Consider the following 22,544-nt stretch of genomic DNA (forward strand, 5'->3'; position numbering starts at 1 on the left):
ATGGGAGTTCCTTCACATCTATAGCATACAAAGAATCATCTAACATTCTATCTTCAATGAGAGACCCATTATCTTGAACTTGAAAATCCTCAAGCCTAGATAGATGATCCGCTACCATATTCTCCGCTCCTTTCTTATCTCTAATCTCAAGGTCAAAATTTTGAAGCTCTAACACCCAACGAATTAGTCTCGGCTATGATTCCTTTTTCCCAATAAGGTATTTTAGGGCCGCATGATCAGTGAACACAATTGTTTTGGACCCCAACAAATAGCAACGAAACTTTTCAAAGGAATGAACAATAGCTAAGAACTCCTTCTCCGTTGCAGTGTAATTTCGTTGAGCTCCATTTAGAGTCTTGGACATATAATAAATAACATGAAGTTTCTTATCAACTCTTTGACCTAAAACTCGTCCAATAGCCGTACCACTTGCATCGCATTAACTCAAATGGCAAATCCCGTCTTAGAGCTTGAGCAATTGGAGTGGAGATTAGAGCTTTATTCAACTTATTGAATGCCTCCAAACACTTGTCATCGAATACAAACTCGACATCCTTTTGAAGAAGATCATTGAGGGGATTTGCAATGAGTGAAAAATCTTTAATTAAACTTCTATAGAACTCGGCATGGCCCAAAAATGATCTCACACCTTTCACATTGACCAAAGGTGGCAACTTTTCGATAACCTCAATCTTCACCTTGTCAACCTCTATGCCTTTGTGGGAAATTTTGTGCCCAAGGACTATTCCTTCTTCAACCATGAAATGGAATTTTTCCCAATTCAACACCAAATTCACTTTCTCACAAGCCAGACACTTTTCAAGATTTTCAAGGCATGCTTCAAAGGAAACTCCACCTACGCAAAAATCATCCATAAACACCTCCATCTCCTCTTCCAACATGTCTCCAAAGATACCCATCATACACTATTGGAAAGTGGCAAGAGCATTGCAAAGGCCGAATGGCATTCTCCTATAAGCAAAGGTACCATAGGGACAAGTAACAGTAGTTTTCTCTTGGTCATCGGGATGAATAGGAATTTGGAAAAATCCCGAGTAACCATCAAGGAAACAATAGTATTTGTGCCTCGTTAGTCTTTCAAGCATTTGATCAATGAAAGGAAGGGGGAAATGATCTTTTTTAGTGGATGTGTTTAGACGTCTATAGTCTATACACATCCGCCAACCAATGACCGTCCTTGTTGGAATTAGCTAACCTTTTTCATTCTTGAAAACAGTCATGCCTCCCTTCTTTGGAACGACATGAACGGGAGAGACCCATCTAGAGCTTGAGATGGGGAATATGATTCCCGCATCTATAAGCTTAGTGATCTCTTTCTTCACTACCTCCCGCATTTGGGGATGTAATTTCTGTTGTCGTTTAATAAAAGGAAGGGCACCCTCCTCAAGGGTTATGTGGTGTGTACATAAAGCGGGGATTATACCTTTGAGGTCATCAATGGTATAACCCAAAGCACCTTGGTGCTTTCTCAAAACACCGCATAACTCTTGAGCTTGGCTTTTACTCAATGATGCACTAACAATCATGGGGTAAGTAGAATTTGGGCCTAAGAATTCATACCTTAGGTGTGATGGTAAAGGTTTGAGCTCTACCATAGGAACACCTTTACCTTCCTTGATTGAAGTCACTTGCAAAGCCTCTTGGCTTTAGATTTTCATGAAAATTTTCCCATCACTTCCATCAACGCTTCCATCCAACAAGCTCTCATACAAAGCCATGTCCTTGCTAGGAGCACCTATCTTTTATTTATTCAACAAAACACACTCAAGAGGATCATTAGTTGTGAACAAATGCTCATGCATTGAATTTACAAGATTATCTAAGATTTCAACTCTCATGCAATTCTCAAGAAATGAAGAAGGATATTTCATACTTTCATTCAAATCAAATTCAACTCCCTCATCTCCAATTTTAAGTGAAATCTTAGCACTTTTGACATCAATCAAAGCACCCGAAGTAGTAAGAAATGGTCTACTGAGTATAATAGGAATTGTAGAACCTCATCTATGTCAAGGACCACAAAATCTACCAGAATGATGAACTTTCCTACCCTTAAAGGAACATCCTCTACCTTGCCCCTTGGGATCCTAATTGATCTATCGGCTAGTTGCAAGGTAATGTTGGTAGGTAAAAGTTCTCCCTTCTCTAGTCTTTGATATACCGAGTATGGCATGATGCTAACACTAGCTCCTAAATCACACAAGGAATTATCAATTTGCATTTTATAAATATCACAAGGGATAGAAAAGTTTCCGATATCCTTCAACTTAGGTGGGATGTTCAATATGATTTCACTAAAATTCTCGGTCAAGTTAACTGTTTTCGCCACATCACAAGTTCTTTTTCCACTCAAAATTTCCTTACAAAACTTCGCATAATTTTGCATTTGTTCTATCATATCGGTAAAAGGAAGAGTAAGATGCAGTTGTCTAAGCATCTCTATAGATTTCCCAAATTGCTCGTCTAGCTTGTGCCTATTAAACTTTTGGGGGTAAGGGAACTTAGGTTTGTAAACTTCTCTTTCTCTCTCTTTCACCTTTTCAACTTGTTCCTTATTGACTTCTTACCCTAAAGTATTCTCATCTCCCTCATTCTCAATTTGGCCATTGCGAGGACTATCATTAACATCACTCTTCTTAGAGATTTCACTCTTACGGACCCGACCACTTCTAGTTACAATAGCATTCATAGGGCTCTTAAGATCTAAGCTTTGTGAAGACAAAGAAGAAAGATTTGTAAATTCCTTAAACTCATTAGCCAATTGAGAAATTTGGTTCTCTAACCCCTTATGGCAAGTTAACATGTCATTGAATTTCCCATTGCTTAGGGTCATTTTGGTGTCCAACAATTTGGCTTGCTTCTCTATGACACCTTCCAAGAAACTCCTAGAGGAAAATGATTTATCATACAAGTTATCACTATGCTCTTGGGTATTTGGAACAAATCCAAGTGCGGCATCTCTTTGACCATTCGATTGTAAATTTCCCCTACCTTGATTGTTCCAATTACCTCTACATTGATTTTGGCCACTATCGTGATTATGGTTACCATGACCTTGGTTATAGTCCCCATATCCTTGGTCATGACCTTGACCATTATAACTATGGTTGTTATAGCTACCACAATTCCCTTGGATTCCATGGTTTCTATAACTGCCATTTTGGTTATAATTGTCATAGTTCATTTAGTTGTGATAATTCCTATTTCCAACATTCCTTTGAGCATCAAATCTAGGTCCAACATTCTTATTAGAAACTAAGTTCATATGTTCATTCTCACTCCCAACATATTCATTACAAGGAACATTAGGGCAAAAAGAAGCATCATGGTCATTCATTCCACACAAATCACAAAACCAACATTCTTTAATCAAGCAACAAGAAGAAAGAAGAGAGTTAGAGGAAGAAGTACCTCTCCCATTAATTTGGGAGGGAATAATTAGTGCTTGTGAGGTCGCGCTCTCGAGCTTATACTTGATAGAAACTTCCTCCTTTGCCAAATTCAAAATTTAAGTCGACAAATTGTTGATATCATTGAGTTATTCCGTCGAGCATCTCATTGTACTACTCTTGTTTATCAACTCCTTCTCACTATCTTGCCATTCCATGTAATTTCTAACTACATCCTCAATGATACCTACAACCTCTTCCTCGGTCTTATTCATGTTTGGGCCTCTGGCTCCGGCATCTAAACTTGCTCTCCCTTGAGGACTCAAACCGCCATAAAAAATTTGAATGATAAAGTAAGTGGGGATTCCATGGTCAGGACACTCACGTTGGTACTCTTTGTATCTCTCCCATGCTTCATAAAGACTTTCGCTAGACCTTTGCTTGAAACCTTGAATCAAAGCTCTTGCCTCCGCCGTTTTCTTTTTAGGGAAGAAACGGGAAAGGAATTCCTTGGTGACTTCATCCCAAGTTCTCAAAGAATTAGGCTTCACTTCCGTATCTAGCCACTATTAAGCTCTTCCAATAAAAGAAAAAGGAAATAGCTTAAGCCTTATGAATTCTTGAGCTATCCCGCTCACCATAATTGTGTTGCAATATTTCTCGAAGTCCTTCAGATGATTTAGGGGGCTCTCATTAACTCCTCCACTATATTGCCTCCTTTCAATCAAAGTTATCAATGTCGGCTTGATTTCAAAGTCACTATCCGGGATTAATAATGGAGCAATCCCGCTCTCATACTTGTATGCACCCGGAGTGCCCAACTCCTTCAATGTAACCCTTTGAGCTTCTCCCATATTCTCTTTCACACACAAACTCAAAGGAATATATTAGTAGCACGGCTACAAATGTAGCCTAAAGAATAAAATCTTTTTGTATTTTCGAATTTTTGTGAAATAGAACAACAATAGCAATCATCTACGCCATTCCCCGACAACGGCGCCATTTTTTATCTAGGGCGAGACTAGGCCGTTGAAAACTAATCTACCCTTGGTCAAAACAAAATTTATAATCCCTCAAAACACCCCTACACAAAGCATAGAGTAAGTCGAGGGTCGAACCACAAGGAATGGGAAATGAATGCTAAAGTCAAAGCTAAGCTATTTCGAAGCAATGAAATGAGGTGTGTCAATTCTACCAATCAAACAACGGAAATGAAAATCAAACTTAACAAGCACTAGGATATGCATCCACATATACTCGTAATTAAATCAACTTATTGGGATTGGAGGTGACTGAGTCAAGCGTTGCGAGGGAAAATCGATTAAGCAATCAAGAGAATATGGTAGGCTAATCTCCTAGAGGTCAAACTAGTGCCAACAACGAGAGACTCTAGCTAGGAAAGTTGCAAACATACTCATTCGACAAATGTGAGTCACAAATCAATTTTCCGTATTAATGTGAACCTACAATGCAATCTAGTATGAGAAACTTAGGTTGATCACTCCTAAATTTAATACACACATGCATAATCAATAAACCAATTTAATCACAACATCAATTCCATCAATTTCCCCCAATTAGCATAAATCAATTACTAATATATGATTCACCATTTCCCTAGCAAGAAAACTACTCACTAATCATGGTAATCATTATCAAAACTAAACTAAGCAACAAATTTATCATCATATTAATAAAAAATATGCCAATTCAAAATCCAATCAACTTGAACAATCAACAAAGAAATTTGGATAAAAAAATGTTGCATTAAAGTAAGAAATCCTTACAAGCTTGCTTCAGTTCAATGGAGAAAAACACTTAGAATCATCAATCTTCAATCATCAATCAAGAACTTCTCTCTCTACAAACTAGAGTTTCTCTCTCTAAAAATCTAACCTAATTCTATTCTAATTTCTGAAAAATTGAACTCTCCCAAAAAATAGAAAGAAAATCTATATATAGTAAAACTAACTAAGAGAAATTAGTTAGATCGTCCCCAAATAAACCAGAACAGGCGCGGCCAACTAATGTGTCTATTTTATACAGTATTTTACCCCCGTCCCTTGGTCATAATTAGTAGTGTTTTTGGCTTTTTAGGGCCACTTTTATAACTAATTGGTGTTTTCTAGTGTTTTCGTAGATTTGGTTGACTTTTGCAGGGAAGTATACTTTTGGAGTATTTTCCCGAGATATTTTGGAGCAATCACGAACATTGGAGAAGCAAGACCAGATTTTTATAGCCCAAGGTCGGTTAGAGTCATCGAACCGGTGATTAAGGGCTCGGTATAGGTGATACCGGGGCATTTGGACCGAGTATTAAAGACCGGAAGAGGAAACCCAGATTGGCCCGAAGAATTAGAGCCCAATCGTAGTCCAATTAATGGCCCAAGAGAGCCGCCCGACCAAAGAGGCTGGCACCCGGAGGCGCGCCCGGCCGGGCGGGAGAAACGAAGGTCGGTGCCCGGTGACGCCCTGGCCGGGCGCGAGATTGGTACTGACGAGCAAAAAGGCGCGCCCGATTGGGTGGTGCCTCGCCCGATCGGGCACGTGTAAATATTAGGAGTTAATTTCGTCGTTTAAGATTGTTTTAGTTTAGGATTTGTAAGGAGTATAAATACTCCTCCGTAATACGTTTTTAGGATCTATCTATCTCTCTCTCTCTATCTCTCTCTCTCTCTCTCTCTTTATTTTACTCTCTTAATTGTTTTCTTAGATTTTCTTTCTCTTAAACCTTTGTTCTTAATCTATTCTTAATTCCAGATTTATTTGGTAATTATTTCTCTTCTCTTAATCTTAGTTGTTTGTTTCATTCCTTTAATCATGTCATGATGTATTGCTTTGATTAGTTTAATTTCTATTATGTGTGAGTAGTTTTCTTTCTAGGGTTTACGGGGATCCATAAATAATATTAAGGGGTAATTTATTGTTGTTAACTATCAATGCTAGATTAATTTCCTATTGATTGATTTAATGCTCTGTAACTAGATTAGGCCTGATCATGTATGCATGAGTTTTACAATATTGATTCGAGATTCGAGAGATGAGAATTGATGTTTAGGTCTAGTTTCAATAGGCAGATTAATTTATAAATGGTTAGGTCAAGATTCGAAAGATGAGATTTGATACCGGTAAATTAATTGTGTGATTATAATACGTAGCGAAAGCCCTTTATAATCTGATTAATATATGCATTGATGAATGATTATTATATTCTACCCTTGAATATTATTTATTGGTGAACCTATGCCCTAGATCCTTTTATATATTATATTCTCCTTATTCTTGATCTCCGTAGTTTAGTTTATTATTCAAATATAAATATTGGTTACCCCATAATCTAGATTATAATGGTTAATTAGGAATAGAAAGATCCGTTTCTCTATGGGTTCGACCCTACTTCCCTATCTACATTAGTTAGAGGATTTAGGTATTACTTTTGATTTGGGGATACGACTTTACTCTGTCACCAACTACAAGAGAGAGAGCGGTTGCGCAAAAATGGGTACGGAACAGGGACCTAAACAGGTGCACCCGCGCCCGAAAGAAGCGCGGCCGCGCCATGGTCGCCCGCGCTCGAGCCTGGGAGCAGGGGAGCCCTCTTCCTTTTCATTCTGATGCTCCTCGTGCGCTCCATTTAATGCTCTTAATAAACACGAAACCTTGCTTTTTCTAAACTCCATGTTTGCGGGTTCAAGACTAGGAATCATGCCCCCACGGCTTGAATGCATAGCTCAAGGTCTTTAGAAACTTGCACTTCCCCATGCTTGAGCTTCAAATGGAGACCACTAGGCATCTTAATCAATGCTAAACTTGGGAAGAGGCCTCGGGAAATTTTAATAACGACCTTAACCTGAAAAATAATGGAAAACAAACAAATAAAAGAGAAAGTAACAAAATAAACCAAGATATGCATAAAGAAAAAAATCCAACTAAGAAAATGCAAACTAAAAGAAATAAAGAGTAAAATCTAGGAAAAGCTATGTAAAATAGTTATATAATGACATAAAATTCATCCTAAAGAGAATCAAATAAATGCTATAAATGACACTCATTAATATTATGCTATAACATGATTATGATTATGATTATTGTTGTGTCGAATTATATAATTTAACGTAATTTGTTAATTTGCGATTTGATTCACGTAATTTTGTTAATTAGCGAATTATTTCACATAATTTGTTAATTTGCGAATTTTTTTACGTAATTTGTTAATTTACGAATTATTTCCGATTATTTATTAAGTGACTGATAACTTATACATAATTTGTTAATATCATGTTGCTTGATATATATTTATTGTTATTGCTTGATCACACATTTTATGCATGTTTAAAGGGAATTAGTACTTGTAATCACATTTGATAAGATAATTAATAATCTTGTTAGGGTTATTTTGATTATAATTCAAGTGATCGCCAATAATAGTTTATTTTTTCATTAATATTCAACCAACATAGATTAAACAGATTTAGGGTAAATCTACTAATTGCATGTTAGTGAGAAAGCACACATGAATACGAGAAGAATAAAGTAGATGTCTATTATTAGGGCAAGTTCAATCTCATTTAGGTTGGATTTGTACTTTAATCCCCGAACTTCCAGTAATGGTTCCAGACCTGTTGGAGTTAACGATCTTCTTGATCGTTAAGGGGTGTAACCTTCACCCTTTGAACGGTTTACAAGTATCTAAAACTTGTTGGGGACTCCTTTGCTCTAGCTTCTTTCCCTTTGGACGCCACCATGTTTAACTGTATGATCACAATGGGGTTCAAGTTTGGGGTAATGCTTGAAATATTCCCTACAGTTTTATTCACAAATAACGGTCAAAGAAGGGGTGGTGAATAGTGTTAAAGTCAAAGTGAGTTAATAATAAAGAACGGAGGAAGTATGCATTAATATTACTAATTGGAAGCGGCATCAACCTAGGCATTCTAATCACTTGAACTTGCTGAATAAATAGCTTTCTAATTGCTTCAAACCCTTTATCGGAATATTACACTTGTATGAATGACACCATTCCTTACAATCTTCCACTTGTCCTTCCGGACAAGTGCACTTTTAGTGTATAACCTTTTTCCTATGTCACTTAATGTCTCTTCATGAACTATAAGGTCAGATTAATCGTCATCCTTATTACATCCAGAAGTGTTTCTCAAAATACAAGTTTGACTATCAATAAACAGATGATTTCTAAAATCTATTCGAGCACGGTCATGCATTTCACAATTCGCTCATCGAGAGGCCTTGTAAACAACAAAGACATGTTCACTATTGTTAGTAGGGGGACATTCCCAATCTTGCATTGTAAGCTTCTCTTACTAGGAGGACCTAGCCGCCCGAGTTTGCCGATATAATCCCAATGTACAACAGACGTTTGATGAATATCAAAGCGGACTAGTACTCAAACACAAGAACTCACAGTACTCATGGTCGGGGAAAGAGGTTACGATAGCCATAATGAGAAGTATACTTATGACGATTTTTAAATCTCTTAAAGTATTCTCATCAAGTCGATCAATTATGGTTCTAAACAAATAGCTGTGCAAATGATTTACAACAATTATATCCTTGTTGCACAAGAAGCAGTCAGATTATTCAGTAACACTAATCTCAAGCTGTCACTAATCGTCCATCATTTAAATGACCTCGATTAAGGATAATTTTCGATTACAATATTCAATGTTCACTTAATAGGTGTTTCTTTATCCAAGATTGGTCTTGATACCCTATTTTGAATATTCACAAAATCGGGTGGACTCATAATTTTATTCTAAACCACATTTAAAAAAAATGGAGTAATAAAATTGCATGAAATTAAATTACTCCAAAACCTGAATGGTTTATCTTATGATAAATGGTTTTTCTAAATGTTTTAAGAGTAATACTCTTTATAAAACATTTATAGAAATCACACCCGTATTTAATAAGCTTGATTTCATTCGTGCAATTGTGAATGTTGTCGTTCACTTATTGCATAGGTTTAGTTAAAATTACTTTTCAAATCATAGCATCTTCATTTTTTATCCCTTTCATAATAAGACGATAAAATTTTAGAGTGTTATGGATTATCCGTGATATAGGATTTTCCTGATTGAGAACTTCAACTTGACAACGTAAAATCATCAATGTTCATGTAGGGAATATTTCAAGCATCCCACACTTGAGCCCCACTGTGATCAAACACTTAAGCATGTTGGCGTCTAAAGGGAAGGAAGCTATTGTAAAACAGTCGCCAATAACTTTTAGGAACTTGTAAACTGTTCACAGAGTGAAGGTTACACCCCTTAACGATCCAGGAGATCGTTAACTCCAATAGGTCTGGAACCATGACTAGAAGTTTGGGGATGAAGGTACAAATCCAACCTAAAAGAGACTGAACTTGCCCTAAAATATAGGCTTCTACTTTATTCTTTTCATTTTCATGTGCGCTTTCTGACTAACATGTAATCAATAGGTTAACCCTTAACCTGTTTAATACATGTTGGTTGAATATTAATGCACAAACAAATTTATTATTGTCGATCACTTGAATTATAATCTTATTAGCCTATACAAGATTATTAATTATCTTATTAAGCGTGATTACAACTACAAATTCCCTTCAAACATTCATAAAAGGTGTGATAAAGAAATAACAATAAAAAAATCAAGCAACATAATAACAATCATCATCATAATAATAATATTCTTAATAAATCATAATAATAATATGAGCAAGATCCTAGGCATGACACTAACAAGATTAATAACAAACCCTAGCATGTCACTAAGCAATAAAGATAAATTAGCCCTAAAATGACACTAACATAATATTAGGAAATAAATAGGAAGCATCATAATAATATAAATGATATTAGAAATTTTAGTTTTTTACCCTAAACATAATACTAGAAAGCAATATAACATCTTAATATGATACTAGAAATGAACAAAATAATCTAAGCATGATTTCTATATCAAAAAATCAATAAAGTAATTAAATTACTTACTTCGATTCCTCGTACTTTTTATAATAACAAAATACACACGTTAGTAACTTCAAGGAAATATATTATAACAGTAAATCTAATCAAAGAATTGTAATAAGGATTGGGACCAAACCCTCAAAAATCATCAACCTTTCACGTCTAGGGCGAAGGAAACTTCAAACTTGGCTAGGTGTGTCTAAAGCTAATGTATGTGAAATTTTGTATAAGTAAAGGTTTAGAAAAAGAATATAGAGAGAAGGAAAAGTTGTAGCTTTTAGAGAGAGAATAGAGAGAGATGATGGCTGTGAATCCCTAAGAACGGTGAGATACAACCCCTATTTATAGAAAAAATAGCTCGAGATACGATAGAAAAGAGTTCAAGTCCCATTCAGAATATAAGACCTCCTGTCTTCAGCGAAAGGAGTTAGCGCCAGACAACAGGAGCAGCGCTAGGCGATAGGTATTAGCGCCAGGTGACAAACTTGTCGTTTGGCGCTGGGACAATTGTTGTTGCGGATTTTGTTTTTAACATATCTTTTGATCCAGAAATCCAAATAAGACATATAATATGTCGTTGGAAAGATCTTGAAGTCTTCTTCCCAACCCAATTATAATCAAATTAAAATATTTTGTAGATAAAAAGAAATGGCCTAAATAGGGGAAGGGTGTCAGTTGTGGATAGAGTTTTGTATTTCTTTCATATCTTTTTCGTTATAGCTCGGAATTAATATTATAATATATCATTGGAAAGATTATTTCAACATATATCCAACCATATATGATTTAAATAAATATTATGAGGAACAAAAATAATGTCTTACTTTCTTTGAACATCTTTAAATTCAAATAGAATTAGGACTTTAAAAAAGGAAAATTTTTATTCAATTTTAAATTCTATGATCTTATTTTTTCAAAGAGGATAATTAAGATCTTTTAGAAACTCATAAAAGCTTCTAATAAATCCTAATTAGTTTAGGAATAGGATTAAACCTTTGGACCCTCCTTATGATCATTGGGCCGTAGGTAAAATCCGATTTGGGCCCAATTTAGTATATTGGCCATAACTTCCTCATTATTCATCGGAATTGGGCTTGTAATATATCGTTGGAAAGATCTTTTTAATCCCCATCACACTACACCAATATTGGACCCTTATGATGGACCAAAATAAACTGGAATAGAAGTTTTCATAAATAGAGTAAGAAAAAGAAATATTTTTGAAAACAGGAAGAAAGTAATTTACTAAAAACATAAACATTACTAGACTTTCCACATTTTAACTTCGTTTGATAATCAAATGAAATGAAAGGTATTCATCACTGGGTTTGGTTTTTGGGGAGACACATTTGGTTGTTTACAGAAGCCCCCACTTTGACTAAGTTTGGAGAAACGCAAGTTTCGAAAACAAAAGTCAAAGTAACGATAGGGACGGAGAATGATTGAGAATATTCTACCATCCTAAATAATTCTTGTAACAACGATACCTGCAAACTAGTGTTAGTTAAACAAATAAAAGAGTTAAGAAACGCATATGTACAAAAAAGTTAAGGTGTTCACTCGTCCCTGAACAATGGAGCTTTTGGAAGAAATGTACACACGTCTTTAAAAAAAAAAGCTTTAATAGGATGCTCACGCGTCTATGAGAAAAAGAGCTTGAAAAGAAATGTCCATACGTCTTTGAACAAAGAGCTTTGAATGATATGCCCACACGACCATGAGAAAAGAACTTTTTGATATGTCCACGTGTCTCTGAACAAAAGAGCTTAAATAAGATTCCCATGCGTCTCTGAACAAAAGAGCTTTGATACTTGAATGTTGGTTGAGATCATTCGTTGGCTGTGAACAAGAGCTTTGATGAATGGTTGTCCTGTAAAAATCAAAAGATTGCAAAAGACTCTGCTGGTGTTTTTCTTAGGGTTGACCTAAGGTGATTAAATGACTTGAGGTTGACTCAATGTGTTTTGACACGAGTGTGTATCTCATGTGACTTAATGTGTTTTTACACATGTGTTAGACTAAATTCGAGGTGACATGACTCAAAGTACATGACTCGTGTGTGCATTATAATGTGATTATGCGACTCGAAAATGCAAAAAAGGCAAGCAAAAAATTTCCATCATTTTTTGTGGAGGGTACCGACTTTCTCCAGAAAAATAAGACACAAGAAGGAAGAGGTGAAGTGTTGGATGGTATGTTGAATGAGCTTAGTCAAATGTATGCATCCATGTTGTATCTCATAGTGAAAGGATTAATTCATCCTAGGCTATCTGAATTGTTAACTTGGTGATGAAAGTATTTGGGTAGCTTATGCACGGAGGCTAAGCACTTCATAATTTGTAATGCAATGTTGATTACACCGATGTGTGATTTTGATATTACAAGGCATGCATGCTTTAACGTTGTGTTAAGATTTCATGGCAAAGGGTTCCTATAGGTAAGATTATTTGGTCATGTATCTGTGATATGTGTGAAAGTGATACTAAAGTTAGGCTACCAAGGCTAAATATATGGAAAGATATTATTTCAAGAATAGTCAAATGATGGTGACTCTTAGGCTAGGTAAGCTAATGATGTAATGATCAAGCACCCAAGTCTAGGTCTTAATGGATAGGGAAGAGAATAGGAGATCCCTTTATATGATCAATTACGAGAGTAAATATTAATGCATTTTTATTATGGATGCACCCCAATGTGAGGTTGCCTTCGTATCCATTAGGAATCAGGCCGAACGTAGCTCTAGCCGAACCTCGCACAAGTATGTGTATGCCTCAAAGAGGTCTTTTAAGGGTTGTAACGTGGTTAGGCTAAAGATGGAAGAAGAAAGGGATAAATGCTCAAGACATTAGATTAGCCACCAAGGTGTGCAACCTTGCTTTTTAATATTAGTATTTGTATGCTTGAGGTTTCTTCACCATTCCATCCCAAGGTTAAGTAGATATGGGTCGAAAAAATAAAGGTCTATCGTTAGACGAGGCTGAAAGTGGTTTGACAAGAGATGATTGTATATTTGAAAGGTGAAAGGTTATATGATATGGCTACAAGGGGTGCCTCTAATCATAAGTATACCTTGTGCTTAGTTCGACATAGATTTTTTTATTTTTTATTTTTTTTAATGCAATGTAATGATCATATACAAGAAAGAAATACTCATTTTATTAAAAGGTAAAAAGGAAAACCCTAACAAAATAAGATATAAGTAAAATAAAAGGTGCCTATGCTAGACTTATTGGGGAAAGGATGAATAAAAGAAATAGAAAAAGAGGTCATGAAATCTTGTCGTTGAAGCTCGCCTCATGTTTTGCGCTCTTAGTATCACTTGGTGTTCTTGCTATCCGGAGGTATGGGAAGCTTGTTATTATCGATCAAGTATTGGATGGCCTCTTTTAGCTTCCAACAGCTCTCAGAAGTATGACCCCTACCTTAATGGTATTTGTAGTGTGTATTGAGGTTCCAGCTAGTCGTCCTCCTTTCGAGTGGTGGATCTTCAAATGGTCCAATAGGAGTTATGATACCTTTAGCATGAAGGCGATCGAATGTTGTGTCATAACTTTTGCAAATAGGTGTGAAATTTCTCTTTGTCCCTCGTTTTTTCATGGAAAGGACCTCATCCAAGTTAAACATGCTAACGTAGTTTGAGTGGGTAGTTTTTGAAGAATAAGGATTGTTGTTCTTCTTTTCTTTCCAACCACTGTTATTATTGTTACTATTCTTGGCCTTCCTATTTCTTAGAGGAACATGAAGGTGATGTGAATCAATGAGATCCTTGAGGGTAAAAAACTTTTAGGTGGTGTGACCATGGCCTAAATGATATATTTCCAATAAGAGTTGGATCCCAATTGGGAGATCATTTCTCAGGTGGTTGATCGTGAATGGGGCCAACGGGATGAATGAGACCTTGATGATGAAGATAGTCAAAAGCTTCATCATACGTCATTTCTATTGGTGTGTATTCTTCAATGGTTTGTTTTGCCCGTGGTTTAGGAGCATTAAGTTTTTCATTAAATCCTTGGTGAGAATTTTGTTCAATAACCATCATCCGATTTGCTAGTCTTTCTACCACATTCAAGAGCATGGCAATGACATCTTGAAGTTTTTGAACGTCTTCTTTTAGACTTGACAAATTTTCCCCGGTATTATCTAAGAAGATTCTTTCATCCTCCTTAACCATGAACACTTCATCAATAGAGGTTATATAAGCTATCTCGATCATGGGCTCACCTACAGGTGTGTTAAGGAGTGAAGAATCGAAGGATGTGTGATCTTCTGCGATTGCTAGAATCTCGAAAGTTTAATTGTCATCGATCAGGTCTTGAATAGCTTATTTGATTTTCCAACACTACTTAGTGTCGTGACCCTTTCCTTGGTGATACTTGCGGTGTTTATTAGGATCCCACTAAGGTGAGATAGCTTCTTAAACCGGGTCTTTGATGGGTCCTATGGGCATGACGAGTCCTTTGTGATGTAGCTTTTCGAAAGCTGCCTCATAACTCATACCGAGTGGAGTGAACACTCTTTTCCACCTTTGGATTCGTTGTTTAGAGGTGTTCGTAGCATGTACTTCTTTAATGGGGGAGGAAGAAAAAGGATGGTCGTTCTTCTTCCCTTTCGCATTATTATCTTTCAAAAGATCGTCTTCAATGTCAATGCCTATATTATAGATAGCCTTGAAAGTATTCAAGTTGTGTTGGTATTTTAAGTGCTTTGCATTTTTTTCTTGAAGATTCTTGATGAACATCCTTAAAAACTATTTTTCAGTAGGAATCTTAACCATATTAGTAGAAGTTTCCCTCCATTTGTTGAAGAAAGAAGTGAACCCTTCGTTTTCTTTTTGCTTTAGCATCTCAAGTTGTCTATTATTTTTTTCATCTTGAATGTTGCACTTATATCTATCTATGAAAGTGTTTATTATGGAATCCTAAGAAGAGGTTTTCTCTTTTTCAAGAGGAAAGAACCATTGTAGACAAACGGTTTCTAAAGATAGTGAGAATAAAGAATGAAAAATCTTCCTATCAATCCCTTAATGTTCATTATAGTCTCGAAACCTCATAAGTGAAAGTAAGGATTGTCAGTTGGCTTAAATTTAGGGATGACATTGGCACCAAACTTTTGTGGAAGAAGTTCCTTCTCTAGTGAGACCCCTTGTAAGCTAATGCCCTGGAATCTATAACCATTGGATATTTTGCTTAAGCTTTCTTGCATGAGCTCCACTTGTTGTTGCTTCACAGGGTCATTGATTTAAAGAGCCATACTCTTCATCAATTCAGTTAAGTTGGCCATGTCCTTCCTAAGTTCGTTGACTTCTTCCTGAGACGCCATTATCTTCTTAGCTTTTCTTAACTGGTTTGTCAAAAAGTAGTACTTGAACAAAGGTGTTATCCTTGATTAATCTCCCTTCTCTCCTTGACCAAGTGCTGTAAAAAGGAAAATCAAGGATACTTATTGTTAATTTTTTGACTCAAGCTCTATATACAATAAATGGGAAAAGATCATGGAAGAAAGAGGAGAATAATAGGTATGGATAAATCTTGTAGAGAGGGAAAAGATGATGTAGATGGAGATATATGAAAAAATTAGGAATAGCATGTACCCCCAACTCAATTGACGAAAAAAACGACTCATGCATGAACCTAAGACATGTTCATGATGACATATACACAAAATGTGTTCTAAGGCTAGTGAGTGTAGGTGACATGTTTGACTCGTGTCATGACCATGGGACTAGACTATGTGACTAGACTTAATTAAGGACTAAGATAAGACTTCACGTATGTGCACCGAACTGGACAGGCTGTAGTATTTTAGTCATAACTTTTTGTCTGTGACTTCAAATTGAATGAAACAAACTCCAAATGAAAGATAAATCTCGGGGCTATTGATCCATAGTTTCTACGACTCGTAAATCTTCCTAGAACGCATGATATCACCAAAACAAGTTGACATTTGTGCAATATATGGGAATAAAAATCCGGGTTGACTCAAAGGAACTATGACTCAATTTTAGGCATATTCATTAGCTCAAATTAATTAATAAATTAATTAAGAAAAGTTCTTTATTACTTGGTTAGTTTATTTAAGCATATTCATAATTACAAGTCAAACCAAACTGTTAGTTAATTTGCTTATTGATAATTATGAAGATGTAATCTTTTCCCATGGAACTATCCAATTCAAGTTTTAGGAAATTATATTATGTCATATGATTCAAAGTTTATAATAAAAGACCCAAATATTAATTAGAATAAAAAAGCCAAGAAAAAGTATATAATAGGGAATAAAGAAACAAAGTTATAGGTCGCACATTCAATCTCTTTCTTGATACACTAATTAAAACTGAGTTGAAATAATTAAATATATAAGGATTTACCATAAATTAAAAAATTATTAGAACGAAAAATCAAAGAATTATACATTATGATTCATCCTGCTTGTTGGCAATTATTGTATGTTAACTCTCAATTCAATGTTTATCATTCCTTGTTTTAATCATTAGGTTGAAATTAATATTTGTCGATTAAATATAAGTGTATCTTTACCTAAAAACTGCTTCAATGGAGAGAAAACTCTAAAGCTACTTTAGTGGAGGATTCACTTAAGAGTTTATATTATTGAAGAGAAAAAGAAAGAGTTCTTAGTTTCTAAAAAATGAATATTTTTCAATTTTTTATACTTTATTAGCCGTTGGAACATGTAAGATGACTTGATTATCTATTAAGCACCATATTTGCAACTTGGAAAAGTTCAATAACTTATCTGAATTGTTGGAAAGTTTTGTTCCTTCTTTTTGTGTTAACTCGGTATAAAACTCTAACACGTGGGGTTTAGTTTCAAAAACTTTGTTAGTTTGTCTATTACAATTGATGACCTATTTGTAGCAGTCAAACTATGCCCGATACAATTAGTTATTTTTTGTTGCTAGGTTAACTTCATGCGACTCAAATAATGTGTTATACTACAAGAAAAATATTTATTTGCTGCTACTTATTTGTTGCATTTATTTTAATTTGCAGCAAAAGAATTAATGATATTTATTTTTAACATCATTTTTTTTATTATTATTAATACTGTCACTAGTAAAAAAATGATATAAGGTAACACCCCATGGTATCATTTTCATGGCTAGAAATTTAACTAAGTCATAAGTAACACTTGGACATTAAGTAACACTTTATTGTAACACTTTGAAATTAAGTAACACATTAATGTAACACTTTGACATTAAGTAACACTTTATTGTAAGACTTTGACATTAAATATCACTTTATTGTAATACCTTTGATATTATTACGTATCACTCATTAATATATTTTTTTTAAAAAAAAAATTTAAAAAAAATAGAGCTTAAGTATCACTCATTAAGTATCATTTTTGCTAGTGTCTTATACTCGTATAAGTGGTATAACATCTATATAAAAAAAATACAAATAAAAAAAAACTTTCGCTAGTGTCTTTACTTTTATTTAAAGCTTTATCTCTTCTTTTGCTAGTGTCTTTACTTTCACTTAAAGCTTTATCTTTACTTCATACTACGTATTATTCATTCAAGGAATTCCTTCATTCAATTCAATCTACCCCCTCTTTTTCTTTTCCTTTCCTCGAAGCATAGGTGAACAATGTCTTCTACAACCTCGCTCAAGCCGACGCCAAGTAGCCACCTTCACCTCTACCTCTACCTCAATCGAAGCCGCACCACCACTACCTATTGGCACCATAGGCACCTCCAATTGTAAGTTTTTTTTTTTTTTTTTTTTAGATTTAGGGCTATTTATTTGTTTAATTTATGAATTTGGGTTTTGATTTTGGGGGTCTTGTTTTATTTTTTGATTTAATGATACATATAAACGACGGTTATGTACCGTGAATTTGGGGATTTTGCTTTTTTTTTTTTTTTTTTTTTTTTGTTTTTTTGCTTTGCAATTACTTGCTTTTTATTTCTTTGATTAATGCTTGCTGCTGTCAAGTTTTTAGGATTAGGTTCAAATTTTTGGTTAGGATTCAAATTGTTAGGATTATGGTTTGAATTTGAGTTTGGATTCAAATAGGAGGATGAAGATGAGATTAAGCCTTCCATGGAGCGGGATGATGAAGGCACTTGTAGTTTTTAAGTGCCTCATCTTGATTGGAAACATCTTGTTGCTTGATTTGATGTTGTAAATTTGATTTAATTGGAGTAAGGATGTTGTGTATCAACTATTATAGTGAAGTGTAAATAGATTAAACCCATTGCGGAAATCTTCTACTTGACATCTTGCATGTCTAGGATGATACAACTTTTGAAAAACAAAGTGATTTATTTTCCCTTGTTATGTCCGATATAGTGCTTATAAACATGTAAGTACATAGTCTAATTTTTCTGCTTACCTGATTTGTTTAACCTTTTTAAAAAAAAAATTGTTTATATGTCAATTTGCTCAGTAATCTACAATTGATGAATATGACATATTAGTAATCTACAATTGATGTATATGACATATTGCATGAGCAAGCAATGAATAGGCCTCTATCGAAGACTTTATAAGTGAAACATTGTTTCCTATATTTATTTCTCTTTGTTTTTGCTATATCAAACCTTTAGCAAGTGTTCTTGTAGATTAATTGATGTAAAGATTGCACAAGCAGTAATTACTATTTGTTTTTTTTTTTCAACTTTAATGTTTGTGATACGTGATTACTCAAGGGTAAGTTTATCTTAATTGTTTTAGTCAGAGGTAGTTAAGGGTAATCTAATTATCTATAATGCTGAACGTTGTCTATTTTAGAATTTAACATTATCCTTATTTGTTAGTAGCAGACATCAATTGAAAATCTCAAAGTTATTCTACAAGAAGATATTTAAAAGTTGATTGCTTTGTGAAGTGCCTTTTCATCATTCCATTACCAGCTCTGAATTAAATATTTTCTAACCATATTTCTCTTGTTATATATGGGATTTGGTTGCTAAGCTGCAAGCACTTAAAGATACACCCGTGAGTGCATTCTAAAAGCTAATATGTTTGCTTCTTGTTGTGGAATGTTAATAACTTGATATAAAATCTATTTAGAAGAATTTGCTTTTGGTTTTCAATTTCCACCTGAACTATCTGCTAGTAAATATGTCATTCAAGATTCAACAAACTTCAATTAGTGGTGTTATCTCAGGTTTTTATTCAGAATTCGGCTCTTTTTTTCATTGCATTTTTCAAAGTGATTATCCTTAATGAACACTTACCTTTTTTTGGATTCCGTGTATAGTTTTTTCCTTGTACTAGGGCTAAAGTCTTATAATGCATTGGTTGTTAAATCGAGTTCATAATAGTGAGATAATATTTTACTGATATTTATTTTTCTGTATTGTTTCTTTAGTAAGCTGGAATTAATATTGCCCATTTTTTGGTTCTTAATAGTGTGATTACATTTTGCGTTTTGCATAGCTTTTGCCATTTCTACTGCTAGAAATCTACCTGGCTACAGTTGAATGATATTAATACTATAAGAGATTTAGGCTCTGTATACATTTCAGATTCCATTACTCACAACCACATGACCTCACAAATTTCTTGATTTGGGTCAAATCTAGCCTAGGTTTAGAAACTCCTATTTCTAAAGTTTAAAGATCTTATTGACGAGGAGGACATGCATGTTAGGCTTTAGGTGCACTTAGAGCTGATCACATTGAGCCCGGCCTGCTGGCCCGGCCCGATTTTGGGCGGGTTTTGGGCAGAATTTTCCGGCACGAAATCGGGTTGGGTCTGGCCCAGTCCGATTTTAAAAAAAGATTGGACGGGTTTGGGAAATGGATTTTTGCATTTTTAGTTGATTTTTTTGGCCCAACCCAAATTTGGCCCGAAAAGCTCGTATGGGCCGACTAGTTTGGGCGAGTTTGGGCACACGTTTTCTGGACCAAAGCTTGGCGCGATCCGACCCGGCCCAAGAAATGGGCAAATATTTTTGACCTCGACCCGGCCCGCCCATTGATCACCTTTAGGTGCACTTGAGTATGGTAATGTTCGATGTTACCTTTTTTTGTTGTAGAATATCATATGTTACTTGTGAATTCCCTTTCATTTTCTTTATTTATTAATATTTTCACTTACCAAACTAAAATCTAACAATCTGTTTTGAGTGTAATATATATGTTCTATATTTGTCCAACTTGTTCTAATGGGGCGAACACAAAAATATAAAAAGTGAGGCAAAAACCCATTTAGTAGTAGGAATCCATGACTTCTTAGAAGCAGTTGCACCAGCCACAGCCACAACCACATACTAGCTACAATCGAATGACTACTGCTCTTATTTCCACCTAAAAAGAAAGGCGAGGTAAACCCATTTACTACAACTATAGTAGATGTTGGTGCTGCCATTTGTCTTGTTTCTTACCTGAATCTGTTGTTGAAGTTTTAATTCACACAGTCACTCCTCACTCACCTAATAACTCAGGCTGTGTAATTGGTTTTCTTAGAGAGTATATATTATATCAAGAATTGCTAATTTTGTCCATAACTACTACATTTAAAGTTCTTAAATACCCTAAACTAACCTTTGTCATCCCTTCAAAAAACTAAAGTAATAAAAGGAAAGAGAGATTTTACAATCTAATCTGCCAATTATATATGGATTGAACTCCTAACTTTGCTTCTTTAATTTTTTTATTGTCTTTCAATAGTGTGTGAGTAATGGACCTGAATTCTTTTAGATGAGATACGTGTTATAAACCACTTTTATTTCATTTTAGATATTAGCCTTGATGTCTTCCTTTTATTTCAATAAAGGTAGAATATTGATTATTGTTGGTTTCTAATTCTACAGGCTTGTTACTGCTACTTGCTGATGTGATGATGTCACTAATGCCTGCTGATGTCACCGTCGTCTTCTGCTACTTCTCTCTGCTGGCCTAGTGCTGCTGTCTTCTGTTAGCTACTAATATGGGCGCTATTATAAGCCGCTGCTATCTACACGCTGTTACTGCTATCTGTTTGCTACTAAGCTTACTTATTTTGCGTTTTCTATTTTGGAATTTGGTGGTCTGATCTAGAGAATGAAGTTGAGTTTCTTTTTGTTTTAATTATTAGATTGTTTAGCCAAACAAACAAATTGGTGTTTATGGATTTTTTTTAAGAAACTATAAAATTATATATCAATTTAAATTTTTGTCTATCGTATATGTTAATTTTACATTTGTGGTTGTTAAACATGTAAATATATATATATATATATATATATATATATATATATATATATATATATATATATATATTTATATATTTACAAAATAAAAGGTTCCATATTTTAAACAATAATCATTGTATCTTAGTATTTGTATTAATAATGATAAAAAATAAAATAATAATAAATGTTATTTATTAATTGAGAAGGTGTTACTCTGATTTGCAAAAAGTGATACATAATTTCAAATAAAGTGTTATTATATCTTAAAAGATGATTGAAAAATGTTACCTAATTATCGACAAGGTGATACATTAGCTTGGAAAAGTGATACATAAAGTCAAATAAAGTGTTACTAGGTGATTGAAAAATGTTGGCAAAGATAAGTAAGTGTTACATACGAAATAATTGGTAACACTTTAAAAATGATACAAATAATATAAAAAGTGTTACATAAGAGGGGTTATGGTAACACTTTTAAAAGTGTTACCATACGTTCCCAAAGTGATACACATTTTGGGCGTTACTTGAGGTTAGTTTTGTACTAGTGTATTAATTTGCAGGGGTTTTTATTCAAAACTTTTCGCCATCGCATTCTTCACTCTCATTTCTCGGCTTTTTCCTCCTCCGCTTTTCCAAATCCTTTCTCTTTAACGCCCTTCTCTAGTGTTCAATTGCTAATCCTGTCAATTATTAATCACCAAATGGAACACAAATGTATGCTGATTTTTTTTTAGAATAGAAATCTATTGATTTCGGGTTTATTTTATGTTATTTTTCTAATACAACTTTTGGTGCGTTTTGTAGCTAATTGTTAACTTAATTTTCAAAATAATGAAGTTGCTCTAGATTTTGTCAAATTTGGACCGTAGATTCCTAGAGTATGTTGATTGAACAAGATATTAGACAATTATTGACAAGCACTGGTGAGATTCTTTTTCCCATTTAGTCGTTTTTCTGCTTTAAATTCTATTAAATCAAATTGGGTTTTTCTGCTCCAAAAATATTTTACTAACCAGCC

General features: G+C 34.5%; 1 protein-coding gene and 1 long non-coding RNA gene across 2 annotated transcripts; one reads left to right on the forward strand and one right to left on the reverse strand.

The window, feature by feature from the left end:
• Positions 1–1,667: 1,667 nt before the first annotated feature.
• On the reverse strand, positions 1,668–3,205 carry LOC110735335. Its single transcript, XM_021915510.1, has 3 exons — positions 2,589–3,205; positions 2,021–2,495; positions 1,668–1,760 (listed from the first exon to the last, which is right to left on the reverse strand). The coding sequence occupies exons 1-3, from the start codon at positions 3,203–3,205 to the stop codon at positions 1,668–1,670; spliced, it is 1,185 nt and encodes a 394-aa protein (XP_021771202.1).
• Positions 3,206–17,725: 14,520 nt separating this feature from the next.
• On the forward strand, positions 17,726–21,479 carry LOC110735303. Its single transcript, XR_002514064.1, has 2 exons — positions 17,726–18,104; positions 21,167–21,479. It is a non-coding gene; the product is annotated as an uncharacterized LOC110735303 (long non-coding RNA).
• Positions 21,480–22,544: the final 1,065 nt, after the last annotated feature.

Source organism: Chenopodium quinoa, unplaced genomic scaffold (genome assembly GCF_001683475.1).
Source record: "Chenopodium quinoa cultivar QQ74 unplaced genomic scaffold, ASM168347v1, whole genome shotgun sequence".
Taxonomy (NCBI): Eukaryota; Viridiplantae; Streptophyta; class Magnoliopsida; order Caryophyllales; family Amaranthaceae; genus Chenopodium; species Chenopodium quinoa.